Below are 23,486 nucleotides of genomic sequence, written 5' to 3' on the forward strand. Positions count from 1 at the left end.
TTCATATGTTATATTATGCAGCATCCAGGTTTATATATTTCTTCTTAGTTGCTTTATCTGCAGGTTTTTGTTTTATTATTTTGTTTCTTGGTCTTTCCATTTATTATTCTGAGTTCCTATTCACTTCATGATCGGCCGATCTTTACCACATCTCTAGGGGAAATTTCTTTCCCATAGTTTTGTTATGTTATATTGGGACTCTTATTACATGGTTTTTCCAGGCTTGGGGTTTTTTTGTTTTTAGTTATTACAAGTTTTATTTTACAGCAGTCATCTTATATGTGGTATGTGTTTGGGAATGTCTCATTTGTTTTATTTTTTGCATTGCTAATAAAGTCCATTTTTCTATTTTTCATTACATACTTTTTGAGTGCTCCATTTTTTGACCTTCTTTTTTCTTTCTGTGGTTATATTATCTTTGGGTCGGTAGCACCGCCAGAGGGGATTATTTACCCTGATGTCTGGTTTTATGTATTATTAGTTCTATTTGAGATGATTTGACTGCGGCATCTATTTTGTGTTTTGTGTGTATATATACAGGCATACCCCGCATTAACGTACGCAATGGGACCTGAGCATGTATGTAAAGCGAAAATGTACTTAAAGTGAAGCAGTCCCTTTTTCCCACTTATCAATGCATGTACTGTACTGCAATCGTCATATACGTGCATAACTGATGTAAATAAGGCATATGTAACAGGCTCTATAGTCTCCCCACTTGCGCACAGCTTCGGTACAGGTAGGGAGCCGGTATTGCTGTTCAGGACGTGCTGACAGGCGTATGCGTGAACTGCCGTTTGCCTATTGGGCGATATGTCCTTACTCGCGAGTGTACTTAAAGTGAGTGTCCTTAAACCGGGGTATGCCTGTATATATATATATATATAAATAAACCTATTATGAGACAATCTTACAGCAATAATAGAAAAAAAACAAATGTTCGTTAGTCTCAAATAAAATCTGACGAGTTTATGGATTTCCATTATCCTTTGATATATTATTATTGATACTTGAGAATATTGATAAGGAAAATATTATACCTGGAACTCCAACTGTAGTTTCTGTAACAAAAAGAGATACTTCAAAAATTTAATTACAATTATTTAATTTTAGGGATAGGATTCATTTCATACAACAAATATCTATTGATTAAAAAAATGTGAAGATCATTGAATTTGTACATAGTACCAATATCATGGAACGGTCAACTAAAAGTGATACTGTAGTAATATAATCCAGCCTAAACCAGGCTTAATTGCACTAGTTTCTGTCACAGTCAGTAGCAATACCGTTTATCCAGACACCCAATTACGCTGCCCCCCTTTCATTCACCGCTCAAATTCCTGCTGTGGCTAAATCTTGCTGGTTTTTCTCTACAACATTGCAAGAATATGACATTTCGTTTGCACCTCGACAATAAAACTTTTAAACATTCCCTCAAATACAACATTTTACTCTCCGGCTTCCCTGCCTTCTAACTTCATACTCTAAAATCTATTCAAAATGCTGCTGCTAGAGTTATCACTTTCTCTCCTAGAGCTGTCTCTATTTCTCCCCTTCTGAAATCCCGCCAATGGCTCCTCATGAAACTCTGCATGAACATTACCATAGAAAGCTCTACATTCTTCTAACCACTCTTACATCTCAGCCCTAATCTCCTGTTATACCCCCTTCTTCACCTTTATGCTCTACTGAAGTGGGTTCCTCTCTGCTCCTTTGTCCCTAAAGCACTCTGACATTTTAAACCTCTCCAACTTTTGGGTCCCAACCTGTTCACCTCCCTCCCCTCTAGCATTCTCCAATCTACAGCCCAAGTCTGGCTTAAGTCTCACCCCTTCAGCAAAGCGTTTGGTTAGTTTGGGCTTCTGACTCCTTTAACTCCTTATGTACTTCATTCTGCTTTCAAATATATTCTGTACTGCACTTGCTATAATAGTATACGGTACGCCTCCCCCTAATCAATTTAGATTGTAAGCTCTGTAGGGAAATGATTCCCTAATTCCCATTGTTACCTCCGCTTAATGCACTAGTGACACTTGGTATATTATCTTCCTCTATGGTCTTCCTAATTCTATAAAGTGTTGCATACTTTTTTAGTAATAAATAACTACAAATATACATATATACTTAAAATGTACTTAAAATAATAATCATGCTAATCATTTGAAAAGTATCAATATCTGTACCTAACAATTAAAAAGCTATGGATAAGGATTTTTTACATACTTAGTGCAACAAAAAAAAGTTTTTTTCAAAAAACATAAAATGAGTCAAACAATTTCAGATGTTTATTTCACATATATCTGAATGATATTATTATTATTATTATTGTTATTATAACTATGATTATTATTATTATTATGATTGTTACTTTATGGTACCAAAGTGTACCTGGTACTTCAGTTGGTGTCACTGTAATAAAGAGATATTTAAAATAAATATTATCAACTAGAATAATTTATCATAGGGATGGGGGGATATTGATTCAATTTGTTTTACAGATAATCCAATTTTAACATTGCACTAACATCTTCTACAACTCAGCAGTAACACTGAAGCATTAAAATAATGATTATGTTTATTCTTTGATAACTACAATGAAAAAGATTCATTAGAATATTTTACATAATCAGTGCAAAATATAGCATTTTTTCAAAAACAAAATCTGGTGAATTTACAGATGACTAGAATAATTTTATCATAGAGATGGGGTGAAATAAAACCTATTGATATGAAAAAATGTCATCCAATTGAATTGTCACATTGTATCAACATAGTTGCCAGTACAGCTAGGAGTTCTGCTGAGGTTCTTAAACAAAATGATCATGTTAACTCTTTAAAAATTATCACCATATAAATGGAATAGAAAATAAATAACTAGGAAAACTTCCAGCATCAGTAGATATAATCTGATGAGTTTAAGAATTCTTCAGGGTATCCTTTCATATAATAATGTCACTTGTCAGTATTGATAATGAATATATTTTGCCTTTAACTTCTGGGGGAGTCACTGTTCGAAAAATAGATTTGTAATCAATGTAACTAGAATAATATAATTTTATGGATGAGATGAATAGAATACAATAAATAAGTATTGTTTTATAGCCAATCACATTTTCACATTGTATCAACATTTTGAACACGAACAAAAAAGGCAATTACACTGATGTTTTAAAGTTAACCAATTTCATATGATCATTTTTATGTATCTCTACATATAACTATTAGTTTTGGTATTATTATTTGTATTATTCCTTGCGTTTATTCATTATGAAAATATTTTACCTGAACCTTCCGGGGTAGTCCCTGTAATAAAGATATTAAAACATTTTAGACGACAAAAAACAATTCAAATTTAGGTTGTAGGCAAATTTATTCTAAAAACATCTATATATTTTTCAAATTGCATCCAATCTGTGGATGTTTTTGATAATATCTTTGTTAAATGTATACTAGTAAGTGCAGCTAAGAAATGAGAGAACATAAAGAGCCTTCCTACTGATGCACTTTTACTTTACAGAAATTAAACTTGAAGACCCATCATTTTTCATGTTGCTCTTCTTGGATCATCTCACTAGTCCTCCTGCCTCCTTCCATCAATGCTTATTTTTCAAAGCCCTCTCATATCTACTCATACAAATACCCATGTCTTTCATACATAGTTACATAGTCGATTTTTACTGCCCTTACTGTAAAGAACCCTTTCCTTTATTGCTGGTGAAATCTCCTTTCCTCCAACCCTAAGGGATGACTCTTAGTCCTTTGTACTGTCCTTGGGATGAATAGTTCTTTTGAAAGCTCCTTGTACTGTCCTGAATATATTTGTATATAATTATCATATCCCCTGTTAGACACCTGTTTTCTAATGCAAATAAATCTAATTTAGCTAGCCTCTCCTCATAAATTAGATTGTACATCCCCTTTATTAATTTGGTGGCTCTTCTCTGCATTCTTTCTAGTTCCATAATGTATTTTCCAAGGAGTGGTGCCCAAAATTATACTCCATATTCAAGGTGTGGTCTTACTAATGCTTTATACAGTGGCATAATTATGTTTACTTCCCTTCGATCCATTGCCATTTAATGCAAGATAAGATCTTGTTTGCCTTTGCAGCTACTGCTTGACTTTGGGCACTATTGCTAAGCCTGCTGTCTACAAGCACTCCTAAATCCTTCTCCATCAATGGTTCCTCCAATTTATCCCCAATTAGTTTGTAAGTCACCTGTTTATTCTTGCTTCCCAAATGCATAACCTTACATTTATCTGTACTAAACCTCATCTGCCATTTACCTGACCAAGTTTCCAGTCTCTCCAAGTCCTTCTGGAGAGAAATTACATCCTGCTCTGATTTTACTACCTTACTCAATTTAGTATCATCAGCCAAGATGGAGACTTTGCTCTCGATGCCAACCTCAAGGTCTTTAATAAACATGTTTAAAAGTAGGTGTCCCAGTATCATTTCCTGAGGTACTCCACTCACGACCTTAGCCCAACTTGCAAAAGTTCCATTTCTGACAACCCTCTGTTGTCTTTCCTTCAACCAGTTTTCAATCCAGGCGTATATATTTTTTATTGAGTTCAATTTGCTTTATTTTGGACACCAACCTCTTGTGTTGAACCGTATCAAAATCCTTTGCAAAATCTAAGTAGACCACATCAACTGCATTACCCTGGTCTAAATTCCTTCTTACCTCCTCTAAGAAACAAATAAGGTTAGTTTGGCATGATCTATCCTTCATAAATCCATGCTGACTATGACTAATAATTTTGTTTTCCATTAGGTATTCCTGAATATTATTCCATATTAAACCTTCAAGTAGTTGCCCCACTATTGAAGTCTGGTTTACAGGTCTGTAATTCCCTGATAGTGATCTAGCTCCCTTTTTAAATATAGGCACCACATCTGCTTTACGCCAATCTTGTGGTACTAAACATGTGGAAATTGAGTCCTTGAATATTAAATGTAAAGGTTTGGCTGTTACTGAACTTAACTCCTTGAGAATTCTTGGATGTACTGTATGCCATTGGGGCCAAGAGACTTATTTACTTATTTTTTTTTCAATCTTTCCTTATATTGTTCCTGCTAATATCGTTCACACACATTATTGTCCCCTAATGTCCTCCCCTCATGCAATCCTATTTTCTCATAAATCTTCGTGCTTCTCTATCTAGTTGGTGTGATAACTCCTCACTCATATCTTAATCCACCAAAGCCTTTCTAACAGTGTAATTTATGCAAAGATACATTTTATCATTTAAACTATAGCCATACGTTAATCTAAATAATGGGAGAAAGTTGTTTCTCACACTGAGTGCAAGCAAAAATATTCTGATCCAAGATATTCTTACTGTTCACATTGTAGACAAGTGTATTTCTTTACACTCAAATATAATCTGACGTGTTTAAAGATTTCCAATTATCCTTGTATGTGTTATTATTGTTAGATGAGAGAATTGATAATGAAAATATTATACCTGTAACTCCTGGTGTAGTCGCTGTAACAAAAAGAGATACTTCAGAAATGTAATTACAATCATTTAATTTTAGGGATAGGATTCACTTCATACAACAAATATTTATTGATTAAAAAAAATTGAAGATCATTGAATTTGTACATAGTACCAATATCATGGAAAGCTCAACTAAAAAGTGACACTGTAGTAATGTAATCCAGCCTAAACCAGACTTAATTGCACTAGTTTCTGGCACAGTCAGTAGCAATACCATTTATCCAGACTCCCAATTACGCTGCCTAAGTGTAATATTTGGTTCCCCCCTTTCCTTCACCTCTCACATTCCTGCTGTGGCTAAATCTTGCTGGTTTTTCTCTACAACATTGCCAGAATATGACATTTCGTTTGTCCCTCTACAATACAACTTTTATATATTGCCTCAATATCATCGGACTTGACAAATACAACATTTTACTCTCCGGCCTCCCTGCCTTCTAACTTCCTACTCTAAAATCTATTCAAAATAGAGCTGGCCTAGCCCGCATGGGTGGCTACAGCTATTGGCCGGGGGGTGCGGCCCCCCCCCCCCCAGCTAGGCTGTTGGTCGCGTGCGCGATCAGGGAAGGCAGTTGGGGTGGTTAGTTTTTAAATAGAGCCAAGGAACAAGCAACTGTCACTTGTTCCTTGGCGTTCAACAGTTTCCCACCCACCCATCCCTTTTGACTTGTTAAAAAAAAAAAAAAAAAAAAAAAAATTTGTTTCCGTGTTAACATTTCTTTATTATGCAAGAAAAAATAAGAGTATATATTCGAGACAAGGAAGAAAAGATAACGATGGAGGGGTCAGTGGACCAATTGCTTTGTCGCGGCAGCAGTTGGGGGGGGGGTAGGTGCTTGTTCCCCAGAAGTGGCTCGGGGCTGGTTATCGGGGGGTTTGAAGCAAGGGGGCAGGTCACCGGGACGTACTTCGGGGTGCCCCCTTTGCGTTGCCCAGCCCTGAGCATTCTGGCGCGGACAGGTGGTACGCTATCCCCATTTGTGTTAATAAATAAGCCGCTGCCTTTTACCTCCATATATGTGTCCTCTTGTTATTTGTATGTCTTTATGTAGAGGGTTTTTATGAGAGGGGGTGGAAGCTCGCGCCTCCTTGGTCATGCTGCTGCTACAGTTACCACTTTCTCTTCTAGAGCTGTCTCTGTTTCTCCCCTTCTGAAATCCCTCCAATGGCTCCTCATGAAACTCTGCATGAACATTACCATAGAAAGCTCTACATTCTTCTAACCACTCTTACATCTCGGCTCTAATATCCCAGTCTTGTCCTCTGTGCTTTGCTGAAAGTGTTCTCCTGTATGCTCCATTTGTCCCTAAAGCACACTGACATTTGAAACCTCTCTCACTTTTGCCTGACAACCTGTTCACCTCCCTCCCCTCCTGCATTTGCCAATATACAGCCCTCCTCATCTTCAAGTCTGGCCTACAATCTCACCTTTTTAGCAAAGCGTTTGGTTCGTTTGGGCCTCTGGCTTCTCCTTCAACTCCTTATGTACTTCGGCTTTCAAATATATTCTATACTGCACTTGCTACAATAGTATACGGTAAATCTCCCCTTAATCAATTTAGATTGTAAGCTCTGTAGGGAAATGATTCCCTTATTCCCATTTTTACCTCCGCTTATTGCACTTGTGATACTTTGTATATTATCTCCATCTACTGTCATCTTAATTCTATAAAGCTTTGCATACATTCTTAGTACTATAGCAGGGCCCCGCTTCTCGGCGCTTCGTGGCGATCCGCTCATACGGCATCACCGAGAAGGGGGCCGCCATGTTGGTTTGTAAATCACGCATGTGCAGAATGGGCGGGTGCACCCGGCGCGCATGTGCAGACCGCAGGTTGCACGCGCATACCTTAGGTCGCGCGCGCATACCATAGGTTGCACATGCGCAAAACGGCAAAAATGCCGGTTTGCGCATGCGCAGAAGTGAAAATCGCCGGATCCGCTTTCCGGCGATTTTCACTATACGGCCGACCTCTGAAATGGAACCCGCCATATACCCGGGGCCCTGCTGTATGTAAATAAAAATATACATACACACTTAAAATGTACATAAAAGAATAATCATGCTAATTCTTTGAAAAGTAGCAACAACTGTATATAAGAATAGAAAGCTATGTTTAGGATATTTTACATAATTAGTGCAAAAAAAGTTCAAAGACAAAACATGAAAGGAGTAAAACAGTTTTTAAGATGATTATTTCTCATATTATTCAATAATATTATTATAATAATGTTTATTACTTAATGGTATTACTAATGGAACAAAATGTACCTGGAACTTTAGTTGGAGTCACTGTAATAAAGAGATATTAAAAAAAAAATTGTCAACTAGAATAATTTATCATAGGGGCCGGGGGATATTGATTCAATTTGTTTTACAGATAATCGAATTGTAATATTGTACTAACATCTTCGACAACTAGGCAGATACACTGAAGCATTAAACTGTTGATCATGAATATTCTTTGATTACTAAAATGAAGCATTGTCATTACCATATTTTACATAATCAGTAGAAAATATTGCATTATTTCAGAAACATAATCTGATGAATTTACCAATTTATGTTGATACCTTCACATGTCAGTACAAATAATTAGAATTGTTTCTGTTTTTAAAATTATTATTATTATTATTATGGTTACTTAAAGATATTAATTACACAAATATTTGACCTGAAACAACAAGCGAGTGCCCTGTAATTTAAAGATAGCGAAGAAATACAGGTGACTAGAACAATTTTATCATAGAGGTGGGGTGAAGTTATTATAATTAAAACCTATTTTTATAAAAAAAAACACATCCAATTGAATTGTCATATTATATCAACATAGTTGCCAGTGTAGCTACCTGTAGGAATTATGCTGAGTTTCTTTAACAAAATTGTCATGTTAACTCTGATAATTATTACCATACAAATGGGAATTGAAAATGAATAACTAGGGACATTTACAGCATCAGAAAAGAAAAATACACACAGATATACGTAATCTGATGAGTTTAAGAATTCTTTAGGGCATCCTTTCATTAAATAATATTGTTACTTTAGAGTATTGATAATGAAAATATTTTGCCTTTAACTTCAGGGGGAGTCGCTGTCTAAAAAATAGATTTTTAACCAATGTAACTAGAATAATATAATTTTATGGATGAGGTGAATAGAATACAATAAATAAGTATTGTTTTATACCCAGTCACATTTTCACATAGTATCAACATTTTGAACATCACAAAAAAAGGCAGTTATACTGATGTATTAAAATGTAACCAATTTCATATTATGATTTTCATGTATCTCTACATACAGTATAACTATTAGTTTTGGTATTATTATGTTTATTATTCCTTGAGTTTATTCATAATGAAAATATTTTACCTGAGCCTTCCGGTGTAGTCCCTGTAATGAAGATATTAAAACATTTTAGACGACAAGAACAATTCAAATCTAGGCTGTAGGCAAATTTATGACCAGGGAGGCGCGAGCTTCCCCCCTCACCTAGAATTATTTATGTGTAATGTACCAATAACGAGAGGACAGTCTGGAGGTAAAATGGCCATGGCTTTGTTTATTAATAATAAACATAATCAATCCTTGGCCAGCCCGGAGCAAGAGGCTGGACCTCCCTCCTGGCTGCCTGCTTTAACCATGAGACCCCTCCCCCGGCCGCTCTTGCGGCCAATCCGGTTTGGGGAGGCCAAGCCCCCTGGTCACGTGCTGTGTCGCCCATTCAGGCTAGGCCCGCTTCATTCTAAACACTATCTATATATTTTTCAAATTGCATCCAATCTGTGGATATTTTTGGAAAAATCTTTGTTAAATTTATACTAGTAAGTGCAGCTAAGAAATGAGAGAATACAAAGAGCCTTCCTACTGAGGCACTTTTACTTTACAGAAATTAAACTTTCAGACCCATCATTGTTCATGATGCTCTTCTTGGATCATCTCACTAGTCTTCCTGCCTCCTTCCATCAATGCTTATTTTTCAAAGCCCTCTCTTATCTCCTCATACAAATCCCCATGTCTTTCCTTATACTGTTCCGGCTAATTTCTTTCACACACATTATTTTCCCCTAATGTCCTCCCCTCATGTAATCCTATTTTCTCTCATGTTTGCATCCTTATTCTCTATATAGATGGTGTGATAACGCCACACTCATATCTTAATCCACCAAATCCTTTCTAATAGTGTAATTTATGCAAAGATACATTTTATAACTTAAACTATATCCATACATTACTCTAAATAATGGGACTAGGTTGTTTCTCACACTCAGTGGTGGCAAACATATTCTGATTCAAGATATTATTACTTTTCACATGGAGACAAGTATTTCTTTACACCCAAATATAATCTGACGTGTTTAAGGATTTCCAATTATCCTTGTACATGTTATTATTGTTAGATGAGAGTATTTATAATCAAAATATTATACCTGTAACTCCAGGTGTCGTTGCTGTAACAAAAAGAGATACTTCAGAAATGTACAACAATAATGTAATCTTAGGGATAGGATGCATTTAACACAACAAATAACTATTGATTTAAAAAAATGCAGATAATTGAATTTATACATAGCATCTACATCATGGATAGCTCAGCTAAGCATTTAGACTGTTGTAATATAAACCAGCCTAAACCAGGCATAATTGCACTAGATTCCGTCACAGTCAATAACACTGCCATTTATCAGCTTGCAATTGTGGTAACAGTTATTAAACTGTTACTTTATGTATACATATTTCCTTTTGTATCAAGAGTGTAGCTTATAGGGACTTGAGTGATCCCTTGTGGTCACTTGTTTGTGTTTTGTAATTCTATGAAAAGTAGCAACAATTGTATATAAGAATTGAAAGCTATGTTTAGGATATTATACATAATTCATACAAAAAAAAGTTACAAAACAAAACATGAAAGGAGTAAAACAGTTTCAGATGATTTTTTCTCATATTACTCAATAATATTATTATAATTATGGTTTTTATCATTATTACTTAATGGTATTGCTAATGGAACAAAATGTACCTGGTACTTCAGTTGGAGTCACTGTAATAAAGAAATATTTAAAAAAAAAATGTCAACTAGAATAATTTATCATAGAGGCCGGGGGATATTGATTCAATTTGTTTTTACAGATAATCGAATTGTAATATTGTACTAACATCTTCAACAACTAGGCAGTTACACTAAAGCATTCAATTGTTGATCATGAATTTTCTTTGTTAACTAAAATGAAGCAATGTCATTAGCATATTTTACATAATCAGTAGAAAATATTGCATTATTTCAGAAACATAATCTGATGAATTTACCAATTTATGTTGATACCTTCACATGTCAGTACAAATAATTAAAATTGTTTCTGTTTTTAAAATTATTATTATTATTATTATTATGGTTACTTAAAGATATTAATAACACAAATATTTGACCTGAAACAACAAGCGAGTGCCCTGTAATTTAAAGATAGCGAAGAAATACAGGTGACTAGAATAAATTTTATCATAGAGGTGGGGTGAAGTTATTATAATTAAAACCTATTGATATAAAAAAATACATCCAATTGAATTGTCACATTATATCAACATAGTTGCCAGTGTAGCTACCTGTAGGAATTATGCTGAGTTTCTTTAACAAAATTGTCATGTTAACTCTGATAATTATGACCATATAAATGGGAATTGAAAATGAATAACTAGGGACATTTACAGCATCAGAAAAGAAAAATACACACAGATATACGTAATCTGATCAGTTTAAGAATTATTTAGGGCATCCTTTCATTAAATAATATTGTTACTTTAGAGTATTGATAATGAAAATATTTTGCCTTTAAGTTCAGGGGGAGTCGCTGTCTAAAAAATAGATTTTTAACCAATGTAACTAGAATAATATAATTTTATGGATGAGGTGAATAGAATACAATAAATAAGTATTGTTTTATACCCAGTCACATTTTCACATAGTATCAACATTTTGAACATCACAAAAAAAGGCAGTTATACTGATGTTTTAAAATGTAACCAATTTCATATTATGATTTTCATGTATCTCTACATACAGTATAACTATTAGTTTTGGTATTATTATGTTTATTATTCCTTGAGTTTATTCATAATGAAAATATTTTACCTGAGCCTTCCGGTGTAGTCCCTGTAATGAAGATATTAAAACATTTTAGACGACAAGAACAATTCAAATCTAGGTTGTAGGCAAATTTATTCTAAACACTATCTATATATTTTTCAAATTGCATCCAATCTGTGGATATTTTTGGAAAAATCTTTGTTAAATTTATACTAGTAAGTGCAGCTCAGAAATGAGAGAATACAAAGAGCCTTCCCACTGAGACACTTTTACTTTACAGAAATTAAACTTTCAGACCCATCATTGTTCATAATGCTCTTCTTGGATCATCTCACTAGTCTTCCTGCCTCCTTCCATCAATGCTTATTTTTCAAAGCCCTCTCATATCTCCTCATACAAATCCCCATGTCTTTCCTTATACTGTTCCGGCTAATTTCTTTCACACACATTATTTTCCCCTAATGTCCTCCCCTCATGCAATCCTATTTTCTCTCATGTTTTCATCCTTTTTCTCTATATAGATGGTTTGATAATGCCACACTCATATCTTAATCCACCAAATCCTTTCTAATAGTGTAATTTATGCAAAGATACATTTTATAACTTAAACTATATCCATACATTACTCTAAATAATGGGACTAGGTTGTTTCTCACACTCAGTGGTGGCAAACATATTCTGATTCAAGATATTATTACTTTTCACATGGAGACAAGTATTTCTTTATATTCAAATATAATCTGACGTGTTTAAGGATTTCCAATTATCCTTGTACATGTTATTATTGTTAGATGAAAGTATTTATAATCAAAATATTATACCTGTAACTCCAGGTGTCGTTGCTGTAACAAAAAGAGATATTTCAGAAATGTACAACAATAATGTAATCTTAGGGATGGGATGCATTTAACACAACAAATAACTATTGATTTAAAAAAATGCAGATAATTGAATTTATACATAGCATCTACATCATGGATAGCTCAGCTAAGCATTTAGACTGTTGTAATATAAACCAGCCTAAACCAGGCATAATTGCACTAGATTCCGTCACAGTCAATAACACTGCCATTTATCAGCTTGCAATTGTGGTAACAGTTATTAAACTGTTAATTTATGTATACATATTTCCTTTTGTATCAAGACTTGAGTGATCCCTTGTGGTCACTTGTTTGTGTTTTGTAATTCTATGAAAAGTAGCAACAATTGTATATAAGAATTGAAAGCTATGTTTAGGATATTATACATAATTCATGCAAAAAAAGTTACAAAACAAAACATGAAAGGAGTAAAACAGTTTCAGATGATTTTTTCTCATATTACTCAATAATATTATTATAATTATGGTTTTTATCATTATTACTTAATGGTATTGCTAATGGAACAAAATGTACCTGGTACTTCAGTTGGAGTCACTGTAATAAAGAAATATTTAAAAAAATTGTCAACTAGAATAATTTATCATAGAGGCTGGGGGATATTGATTCAATTTGTTTTTACAGATAATCGAATTGTAATATTGTACTAATATCTTCAACAACTAGGCAGTTACACTAAAGCATTCAATTGTTGATCATGAATTTTCTTTGTTAACTAAAATTAAGCAATGTCATTAGCATATTTTACATAATCAGTAGAAAATATTGCATTATTTCAGAAACATAATCTGATGAATTTACCAATTTATGTTGATACCTTCACATGTCAGTACAAATAATTAAAATTGTTTCTGTTTTTAAAATTATTATTATTATTATTATGGTTACTTAAAGGTATTAATAACACAAATATTTGACCTGAAACAACAAGCGAGTGCCCTGTAATTTAAAGATAGCGAAGAAATACAGGTGACTAGAATAATTTTATTATAGAGGTGGGGTAAAGTTATTATAATTAAAACCTATTGATATAAAAAAATACATCCAATTGAATTGTCACATTATATCAACATAGTTGCCAGTGTAGCTACCTGTAGGAGTTATGCTGAGTTTCTTTAACAAAATTGTCATGTTAACTCTGATAATTATGACCATATAAATGGGAATTGAAAATGAATAACTAGGGATATTTACAGCATCAGAAAAGAAAAATACACACAGATATAATCTGATGAGTTTAAGAATTCTTTAGGGCATCCTTTCATTAAATAATATTGTTACTTTAGAGTATTGATAATGAAAATATTTTGCCTTTAAGTTCAGGGGGAGTCGCTGTCTAAAAAATAGATTTTTAACCAATGTAACTAGAATAATATAAGTTTATGGATGAGGTGAATAGAATACAATAAATAAGTATTGTTTTATACCCAGTCACATTTTCACATAGTATCAACATTTTGAACATCACAAAAAAGGCAGTTATACTGATGTATTAAAATGTAACTAATTTCATATTATGATTTTCATGTATCTCTACATACAGTATAACTATTAGTTTTGGTATTATTATGTTTATTATTCCTTGAGTTTATTCATAATGAAAATATTTTACCTGAGCCTTCCGGTGTAGTCCCTGTAATGAAGATATTAAAACATTTTAGACGACAAGAACAATTCAAATCTAGGTTGTAGGCAAATTTATTCTAAACACTATCTATATATTTTTCAAATTGCATCCAACCTGTGGATATTTTTGGAAAAATCTTTGTTAAATTTATACTAGTAAGTGCAGCTAAGAAATGAGATAATACAAAGAGCCTTCCTACTGAGGCACTTTTACTTTACAGAAATTAAACTTTCAGACCCATCATTGTTCATGATGCTCTTCTTGGATCATCTCACTAGTCTTCCTGCCTCCTTCCATCAATGCTTATTTTTCAAAGCCCTCTCATATCTCCTCATACAAATCCCCATGTCTTTCCTTATACTGTTCCGGCTAATTTCTTTCACACACATTATTTTCCCCTAATGTCCTCCCCTCATGCAATCCTATTTCCTCTCATGTTTTCAGCCTTATTCGCTATATAGATGGTGTGATAACGCCACACTCATATCTTAATCCACCAAATCCTTTCTAATAGTGTAATTTATGCAAAGATACATTTTATAACTTAAACTATATCCATACATTACTCTAAATAATGGGACTAGGTTGTTTCTCACACTCAGTGGTGGCAAACATATTCTGATTCAAGATATTATTACTTTTCACATGGAGACAAGTATTTCTTTACACCCAAATATAATCTGACGTGTTTAAGGATTTCCAATTATCCTTGTACATGTTATTATTGTTAGATGAGAGTATTTATAATCAAAATATTATACCTGTAACTCCAGGTGTCGTTGCTGTAACAAAAAGAGATACTTCAGAAATGTACAACAATAATGTAATCTTAGGGATAGGATGCATTTAACACAACAAATAACTATTGATTTAAAAAAATGCAGATAATTGAATTTATACATAGCATCTACATCATGGATAGCTCAGCTAAGCATTTAGACTGTTGTAATATAAACCAGCCTAAACCAGGCATAATTGCACTAGATTCCGTCACAGTCAATAACACTGCCATTTATCAGCTTGCAATTGTGGTAACAGTTATTAAACTGTTACTTTATGTATACATATTTCCTTTTGTATCAAGAGTGTAGCTTATAGGGACTTGAGTGATCCCTTGTGGTCACTTGTTTGTGTTTTGTAATTCTATGAAAAGTAGCAACAATTGTATATAAGAATTGAAAGCTATGTTTAGGATATTATACATAATTCATACAAAAAAAAGTTACAAAACAAAACATGAAAGGAGTAAAACAGTTTCAGATGATTTTTTCTCATATTACTCAATAATATTATTATAATTATGGTTTTTATCATTATTACTTAATGGTATTGCTAATGGAACAAAATGTACCTGGTACTTCAGTTGGAGTCACTGTAATAAAGAAATATTTAAAAAAAAATTGTCAACTAGAATAATTTATCATAGAGGCCGGGGGATATTGATTCAATTTGTTTTTACAGATAATCGAATTGTAATATTGTACTAACATCTTCAACAACTAGGCAGTTACACTAAAGCATTCAATTGTTGATCATGAATTTTCTTTGTTAACTAAAATGAAGCAATGTCATTAGCATATTTTACATAATCAGTAGAAAATATTGCATTATTTCAGAAACATAATCTGATGAATTTACCAATTTATGTTGATACCTTCACATGTCAGTACAAATAATTAAAATTGTTTCGGTTTTTAAAATTATTATTATTATTATTATTATGGTTACTTAAAGATATTAATAACACAAATATTTGACCTGAAACAACAAGCGAGTGCCCTGTAATTTAAAGATAGCGAAGAAATACAGGTGACTAGAATAAATTTTATCATAGAGGTGGGGTGAAGTTATTATAATTAAAACCTATTGATATAAAAAAATACATCCAATTGAATTGTCACATTATATCAACATAGTTGCCAGTGTAGCTACCTGTAGGAATTATGCTGAGTTTCTTTAACAAAATTGTCATGTTAACTCTGATAATTATGACCATATAAATGGGAATTGAAAATGAATAACTAGGGACATTTACAGCATCAGAAAAGAAAAATACACACAGATATACGTAATCTGATCAGTTTAAGAATTATTTAGGGCATCCTTTCATTAAATAATATTGTTACTTTAGAGTATTGATAATGAAAATATTTTGCCTTTAAGTTCAGGGGGAGTCGCTGTCTAAAAAATAGATTTTTAACCAATGTAACTAGAATAATATAATTTTATGGATGAGGTGAATAGAATACAATAAATAAGTATTGTTTTATACCCAGTCACATTTTCACATAGTATCAACATTTTGAACATCACAAAAAAGGCAGTTATACTGATGTATTAAAATGTAACTAATTTCATATTATGATTTTCATGTATCTCTACATACAGTATAACTATTAGTTTTGGTATTATTATGTTTATTATTCCTTGAGTTTATTCATAATGAAAATATTTTACCTGAGCCTTCCGGTGTAGTCCCTGTAATGAAGATATTAAAACATTTTAGACGACAAGAACAATTCAAATCTAGGTTGTAGGCAAATTTATTCTAAACACTATCTATATATTTTTCAAATTGCATCCAACCTGTGGATATTTTTGGAAAAATCTTTGTTAAATTTATACTAGTAAGTGCAGCTAAGAAATGAGATAATACAAAGAGCCTTCCTACTGAGGCACTTTTACTTTACAGAAATTAAACTTTCAGACCCATCATTGTTCATGATGCTCTTCTTGGATCATCTCACTAGTCTTCCTGCCTCCTTCCATCAATGCTTATTTTTCAAAGCCCTCTCATATCTCCTCATACAAATCCCCATGTCTTTCCTTATACTGTTCCGGCTAATTTCTTTCACACACATTATTTTCCCCTAATGTCCTCCCCTCATGCAATCCTATTTCCTCTCATGTTTTCAGCCTTATTCGCTATATAGATGGTGTGATAACGCCACACTCATATCTTAATCCACCAAATCCTTTCTAATAGTGTAATTTATGCAAAGATACATTTTATAACTTAAACTATATCCATACATTACTCTAAATAATGGGACTAGGTTGTTTCTCACACTCAGTGGTGGCAAACATATTCTGATTCAAGATATTATTACTTTTCACATGGAGACAAGTATTTCTTTACACCCAAATATAATCTGACGTGTTTAAGGATTTCCAATTATCCTTGTACATGTTATTATTGTTAGATGAGAGTATTTATAATCAAAATATTATACCTGTAACTCCAGGTGTCGTTGCTGTAACAAAAAGAGATACTTCAGAAATGTACAACAATAATGTAATCTTAGGGATAGGATGCATTTAACACAACAAATAACTATTGATTTAAAAAAATGCAGATAATTGAATTTATACATAGCATCTACATCATGGATAGCTCAGCTAAGCATTTAGACTGTTGTAATATAAACCAGCCTAAACCAGGCATAATTGCACTAGATTCCGTCACAGTCAATAACACTGCCATTTATCAGCTTGCAATTGTGGTAACAGTTATTAAACTGTTACTTTATGTATACATATTTCCTTTTGTATCAAGAGTGTAGCTTATAGGGACTTGAGTGATCCCTTGTGGTCACTTGTTTGTGTTTTGTAATTCTATGAAAAGTAGCAACAATTGTATATAAGAATTGAAAGCTATGTTTAGGATATTATACATAATTCATACAAAAAAAAGTTACAAAACAAAACATGAAAGGAGTAAAACAGTTTCAGATGATTTTTTCTCATATTACTCAATAATATTATTATAATTATGGTTTTTATCATTATTACTTAATGGTATTGCTAATGGAACAAAATGTACCTGGTACTTCAGTTGGAGTCACTGTAATAAAGAAATATTTAAAAAAAAATTGTCAACTAGAATAATTTATCATAGAGGCCGGGGGATATTGATTCAATTTGTTTTTACAGATAATCGAATTGTAATATTGTACTAACATCTTCAACAACTAGGCAGTTACACTAAAGCATTCAATTGTTGATCATGAATTTTCTTTGTTAACTAAAATGAAGCAATGTCATTAGCATATTTTACATAATCAGTAGAAAATATTGCATTATTTCAGAAACATAATCTGATGAATTTACCAATTTATGTTGATACCTTCACATGTCAGTACAAATAATTAAAATTGTTTCGGTTTTTAAAATTATTATTATTATTATTATTATGGTTACTTAAAGATATTAATAACACAAATATTTGACCTGAAACAACAAGCGAGTGCCCTGTAATTTAAAGATAGCGAAGAAATACAGGTGACTAGAATAAATTTTATCATAGAGGTGGGGTGAAGTTATTATAATTAAAACCTATTGATATAAAAAAATACATCCAATTGAATTGTCACATTATATCAACATAGTTGCCAGTGTAGCTACCTGTAGGAATTATGCTGAGTTTCTTTAACAAAATTGTCATGTTAACTCTGATAATTATGACCATATAAATGGGAATTGAAAATGAATAACTAGGGACATTTACAGCATCAGAAAAGAAAAATACACACAGATATACGTAATCTGATCAGTTTAAGAATTATTTAGGGCATCCTTTCATTAAATAATATTGTTACTTTAGAGTATTGATAATGAAAATATTTTGCCTTTAAGTTCAGGGGGAGTCGCTGTCTAAAAAATAGATTTTTAACCAATGTAACTAGAATAATATAATTTTATGGATGAGGTGAATAGAATACAATAAATAAGTATTGTTTTATACCCAGTCACATTTTCACATAGTATCAACATTTTGAACATCACAAAAAAAGGCAGTTATACTGATGTTTTAAAATGTAACCAATTTCATATTATGATTTTCATGTATCTCTACATACAGTATAACTATTAGTTTTGGTATTATTATGTTTATTATTCCTTGAGTTTATTCATAATGAAAATATTTTACCTGAGCCTTCCGGTGTAGTCCCTGTAATGAAGATATTAAAACATTTTAGACGACAAGAACAATTCAAATCTAGGTTGTAGGCAAATTTATTCTAAACACTATCTATATATTTTTCAAATTGCATCCAATCTGTGGATATTTTTGGAAAAATCTTTGTTAAATTTATACTAGTAAGTGCAGCTCAGAAATGAGAGAATACAAAGAGCCTTCCCACTGAGACACTTTTACTTTACAGAAATTAAACTTTCAGACCCATCATTGTTCATAATGCTCTTCTTGGATCATCTCACTAGTCTTCCTGCCTCCTTCCATCAATGCTTATTTTTCAAAGCCCTCTCATATCTCCTCATACAAATCCCCATGTCTTTCCTTATACTGTTCCGGCTAATTTCTTTCACACACATTATTTTCCCCTAATGTCCTCCCCTCATGCAATCCTATTTTCTCTCATGTTTTCATCCTTTTTCTCTATATAGATGGTTTGATAATGCCACACTCATATCTTAATCCACCAAATCCTTTCTAATAGTGTAATTTATGCAAAGATACATTTTATAACTTAAACTATATCCATACATTACTCTAAATAATGGGACTAGGTTGTTTCTCACACTCAGTGGTGGCAAACATATTCTGATTCAAGATATTATTACTTTTCACATGGAGACAAGTATTTCTTTATACTCAAATATAATCTGACGTGTTTAAGGATTTCCAATTATCCTTGTACATGTTATTATTGTTAGATGAAAGTATTTATAATCAAAATATTATACCTGTAACTCCAGGTGTCGTTGCTGTAACAAAAAGAGATATTTCAGAAATGTACAACAATAATGTAATCTTAGGGATGGGATGCATTTAACACAACAAATAACTATTGATTTAAAAAAATGCAGATAATTGAATTTATACATAGCATCTACATCATGGATAGCTCAGCTAAGCATTTAGACTGTTGTAATATAAACCAGCCTAAACCAGGCATAATTGCACTAGATTCCGTCACAGTCAATAACACTGCCATTTATCAGCTTGCAATTGTGGTAACAGTTATTAAACTGTTAATTTATGTATACATATTTCCTTTTGTATCAAGACTTGAGTGATCCCTTGTGGTCACTTGTTTGTGTTTTGTAATTCTATGAAAAGTAGCAACAATTGTATATAAGAATTGAAAGCTATGTTTAGGATATTATACATAATTCATGCAAAAAAAGTTACAAAACAAAACATGAAAGGAGTAAAACAGTTTCAGATGATTTTTTCTCATATTACTCAATAATATTATTATAATTATGGTTTTTATCATTATTACTTAATGGTATTGCTAATGGAACAAAATGTACCTGGTACTTCAGTTGGAGTCACTGTAATAAAGAAATATTTAAAAAAATTGTCAACTAGAATAATTTATCATAGAGGCTGGGGGATATTGATTCAATTTGTTTTTACAGATAATCGAATTGTAATATTGTACTAATATCTTCAACAACTAGGCAGTTACACTAAAGCATTCAATTGTTGATCATGAATTTTCTTTGTTAACTAAAATTAAGCAATGTCATTAGCATATTTTACATAATCAGTAGAAAATATTGCATTATTTCAGAAACATAATCTGATGAATTTACCAATTTATGTTGATACCTTCACATGTCAGTACAAATAATTAAAATTGTTTCTGTTTTTAAAATTATTATTATTATGGTTACTTAAAGGTATTAATAACACAAATATTTGACCTGAAACAACAAGCGAGTGCCCTGTAATTTAAAGATAGCGAAGAAATACAGGTGACTAGAATAATTTTATTATAGAGGTGGGGTAAAGTTATTATAATTAAAACCTATTGATATAAAAAAATACATCCAATTGAATTGTCACATTATATCAACATAGTTGCCAGTGTAGCTACCTGTAGGAGTTATGCTGAGTTTCTTTAACAAAATTGTCATGTTAACTCTGATAATTATGACCATATAAATGGGAATTGAAAATGAATAACTAGGGATATTTACAGCATCAGAAAAGAAAAATACACACAGATATAATCTGATGAGTTTAAGAATTCTTTAGGGCATCCTTTCATTAAATAATATTGTTACTTTAGAGTATTGATAATGAAAATATTTTGCCTTTAAGTTCAGGGGGAGTCGCTGTCTAAAAAATAGATTTTTAACCAATGTAACTAGAATAATATAAGTTTATGGATGAGGTGAATAGAATACAATAAATAAGTATTGTTTTATACCCAGTCACATTTTCACATAGTATCAACATTTTGAACATCACAAAAAAGGCAGTTATACTGATGTATTAAAATGTAACTAATTTCATATTATGATTTTCATGTATCTCTACATACAGTATAACTATTAGTTTTGGTATTATTATGTTTATTATTCCTTGAGTTTATTCATAATGAAAATATTTTACCTGAGCCTTCCGGTGTAGTCCCTGTAATGAAGATATTAAAACATTTTAGACGACAAGAACAATTCAAATCTAGGTTGTAGGCAAATTTATTCTAAACACTATCTATATATTTTTCAAATTGCATCCAACCTGTGGATATTTTTGGAAAAATCTTTGTTAAATTTATACTAGTAAGTGCAGCTAAGAAATGAGATAATACAAAGAGCCTTCCTACTGAGGCACTTTTACTTTACAGAAATTAAACTTTCAGACCCATCATTGTTCATGATGCTCTTCTTGGATCATCTCACTAGTCTTCCTGCCTCCTTCCATCAATGCTTATTTTTCAAAGCCCTCTCATATCTCCTCATACAAATCCCCATGTCTTTCCTTATACTGTTCCGGCTAATTTCTTTCACACACATTATTTTCCCCTAATGTCCTCCCCTCATGCAATCCTATTTCCTCTCATGTTTTCAGCCTTATTCTCTATATAGATGGTGTGATAACGCCACACTCATATCTTAATCCACCAAATCCTTTCTAATAGTGTAATTTATGCAAAGATACATTTTATAACTTAAACTATATCCATACATTACTCTAAATAATGGGACTAGGTTGTTTCTCACACTCAGTGGTGGCAAACATATTCTGATTCAAGATATTATTACTTTTCACATGGAGACAAGTATTTCTTTACACCCAAATATAATCTGACGTGTTTAAGGATTTCCAATTATCCTTGTACATGTTATTATTGTTAGATGAGAGTATTTATAATCAAAATATTATACCTGTAACTCCAGGTGTCGTTGCTGTAACAAAAAGAGATACTTCAGAAATGTACAACAATAATGTAATCTTAGGGATAGGATGCATTTAACACAACAAATAACTATTGATTTAAAAAAATGCAGATAATTGAATTTATACATAGCATCTACATCATGGATAGCTCAGCTAAGCATTTAGACTGTTGTAATATAAACCAGCCTAAACCAGGCATAATTGCACTAGATTCCGTCACAGTCAATAACACTGCCATTTATCAGCTTGCAATTGTGGTAACAGTTATTAAACTGTTACTTTATGTATACATATTTCCTTTTGTATCAAGAGTGTAGCTTATAGGGACTTGAGTGATCCCTTGTGGTCACTTGTTTGTGTTTTGTAATTCTATGAAAAGTAGCAACAATTGTATATAAGAATTGAAAGCTATGTTTAGGATATTATACATAATTCATACAAAAAAAAGTTACAAAACAAAACATGAAAGGAGTAAAACAGTTTCAGATGATTTTTTCTCATATTACTCAATAATATTATTATAATTATGGTTTTTATCATTATTACTTAATGGTATTGCTAATGGAACAAAATGTACCTGGTACTTCAGTTGGAGTCACTGTAATAAAGAAATATTTAAAAAAAAATTGTCAACTAGAATAATTTATCATAGAGGCCGGGGGATATTGATTCAATTTGTTTTTACAGATAATCGAATTGTAATATTGTACTAACATCTTCAACAACTAGGCAGTTACACTAAAGCATTCAATTGTTGATCATGAATTTTCTTTGTTAACTAAAATGAAGCAATGTCATTAGCATATTTTACATAATCAGTAGAAAATATTGCATTATTTCAGAAACATAATCTGATGAATTTACCAATTTATGTTGATACCTTCACATGTCAGTACAAATAATTAAAATTGTTTCTGTTTTTAAAATTATTATTATTATTATTATTATGGTTACTTAAAGATATTAATAACACAAATATTTGACCTGAAACAACAAGCGAGTGCCCTGTAATTTAAAGATAGCGAAGAAATACAGGTGACTAGAATAAATTTTATCATAGAGGTGGGGTGAAGTTATTATAATTAAAACCTATTGATATAAAAAAATACATCCAATTGAATTGTCACATTATATCAACATAGTTGCCAGTGTAGCTACCTGTAGGAATTATGCTGAGTTTCCTTAACCAAAAATTCATGTTACCTCTGATAATTATGACCATATAA

At 32.0% G+C, this 23,486-nt stretch overlaps 1 protein-coding gene across 1 annotated transcript in view; it reads right to left on the minus strand.

Moving 5' to 3' along the window:
- Positions 1–23,486, minus strand: part of MUC19 (mucin 19, oligomeric) — a 203,173-nt gene that overhangs the window by 63,265 nt on the left and 116,422 nt on the right. Inside the window, exons 80-100 of the mRNA XM_075599071.1 lie at positions 22,838–22,858; positions 22,248–22,268; positions 21,472–21,492; positions 20,382–20,402; positions 19,809–19,829; positions 19,033–19,053; positions 17,926–17,946; positions 17,336–17,356; positions 16,560–16,580; positions 15,454–15,474; positions 14,864–14,884; positions 14,088–14,108; positions 12,992–13,012; positions 12,419–12,439; positions 11,643–11,663; positions 9,946–9,966; positions 8,888–8,908; positions 7,784–7,804; positions 5,476–5,496; positions 3,286–3,306; positions 1,041–1,061 (exon numbers count right to left, since the gene is read on the minus strand). Of these exons, the coding sequence (XP_075455186.1) occupies positions 1,041–1,061; positions 3,286–3,306; positions 5,476–5,496; positions 7,784–7,804; positions 8,888–8,908; positions 9,946–9,966; positions 11,643–11,663; positions 12,419–12,439; positions 12,992–13,012; positions 14,088–14,108; positions 14,864–14,884; positions 15,454–15,474; positions 16,560–16,580; positions 17,336–17,356; positions 17,926–17,946; positions 19,033–19,053; positions 19,809–19,829; positions 20,382–20,402; positions 21,472–21,492; positions 22,248–22,268; positions 22,838–22,858 (441 nt within the window). The remainder of the gene's footprint in view (positions 1–1,040; positions 1,062–3,285; positions 3,307–5,475; positions 5,497–7,783; positions 7,805–8,887; positions 8,909–9,945; positions 9,967–11,642; positions 11,664–12,418; positions 12,440–12,991; positions 13,013–14,087; positions 14,109–14,863; positions 14,885–15,453; positions 15,475–16,559; positions 16,581–17,335; positions 17,357–17,925; positions 17,947–19,032; positions 19,054–19,808; positions 19,830–20,381; positions 20,403–21,471; positions 21,493–22,247; positions 22,269–22,837; positions 22,859–23,486) is intronic.

Source organism: Ascaphus truei, chromosome 5 (genome assembly GCF_040206685.1).
Source record: "Ascaphus truei isolate aAscTru1 chromosome 5, aAscTru1.hap1, whole genome shotgun sequence".
NCBI classification, from domain to species: Eukaryota; Metazoa; Chordata; class Amphibia; order Anura; family Ascaphidae; genus Ascaphus; species Ascaphus truei.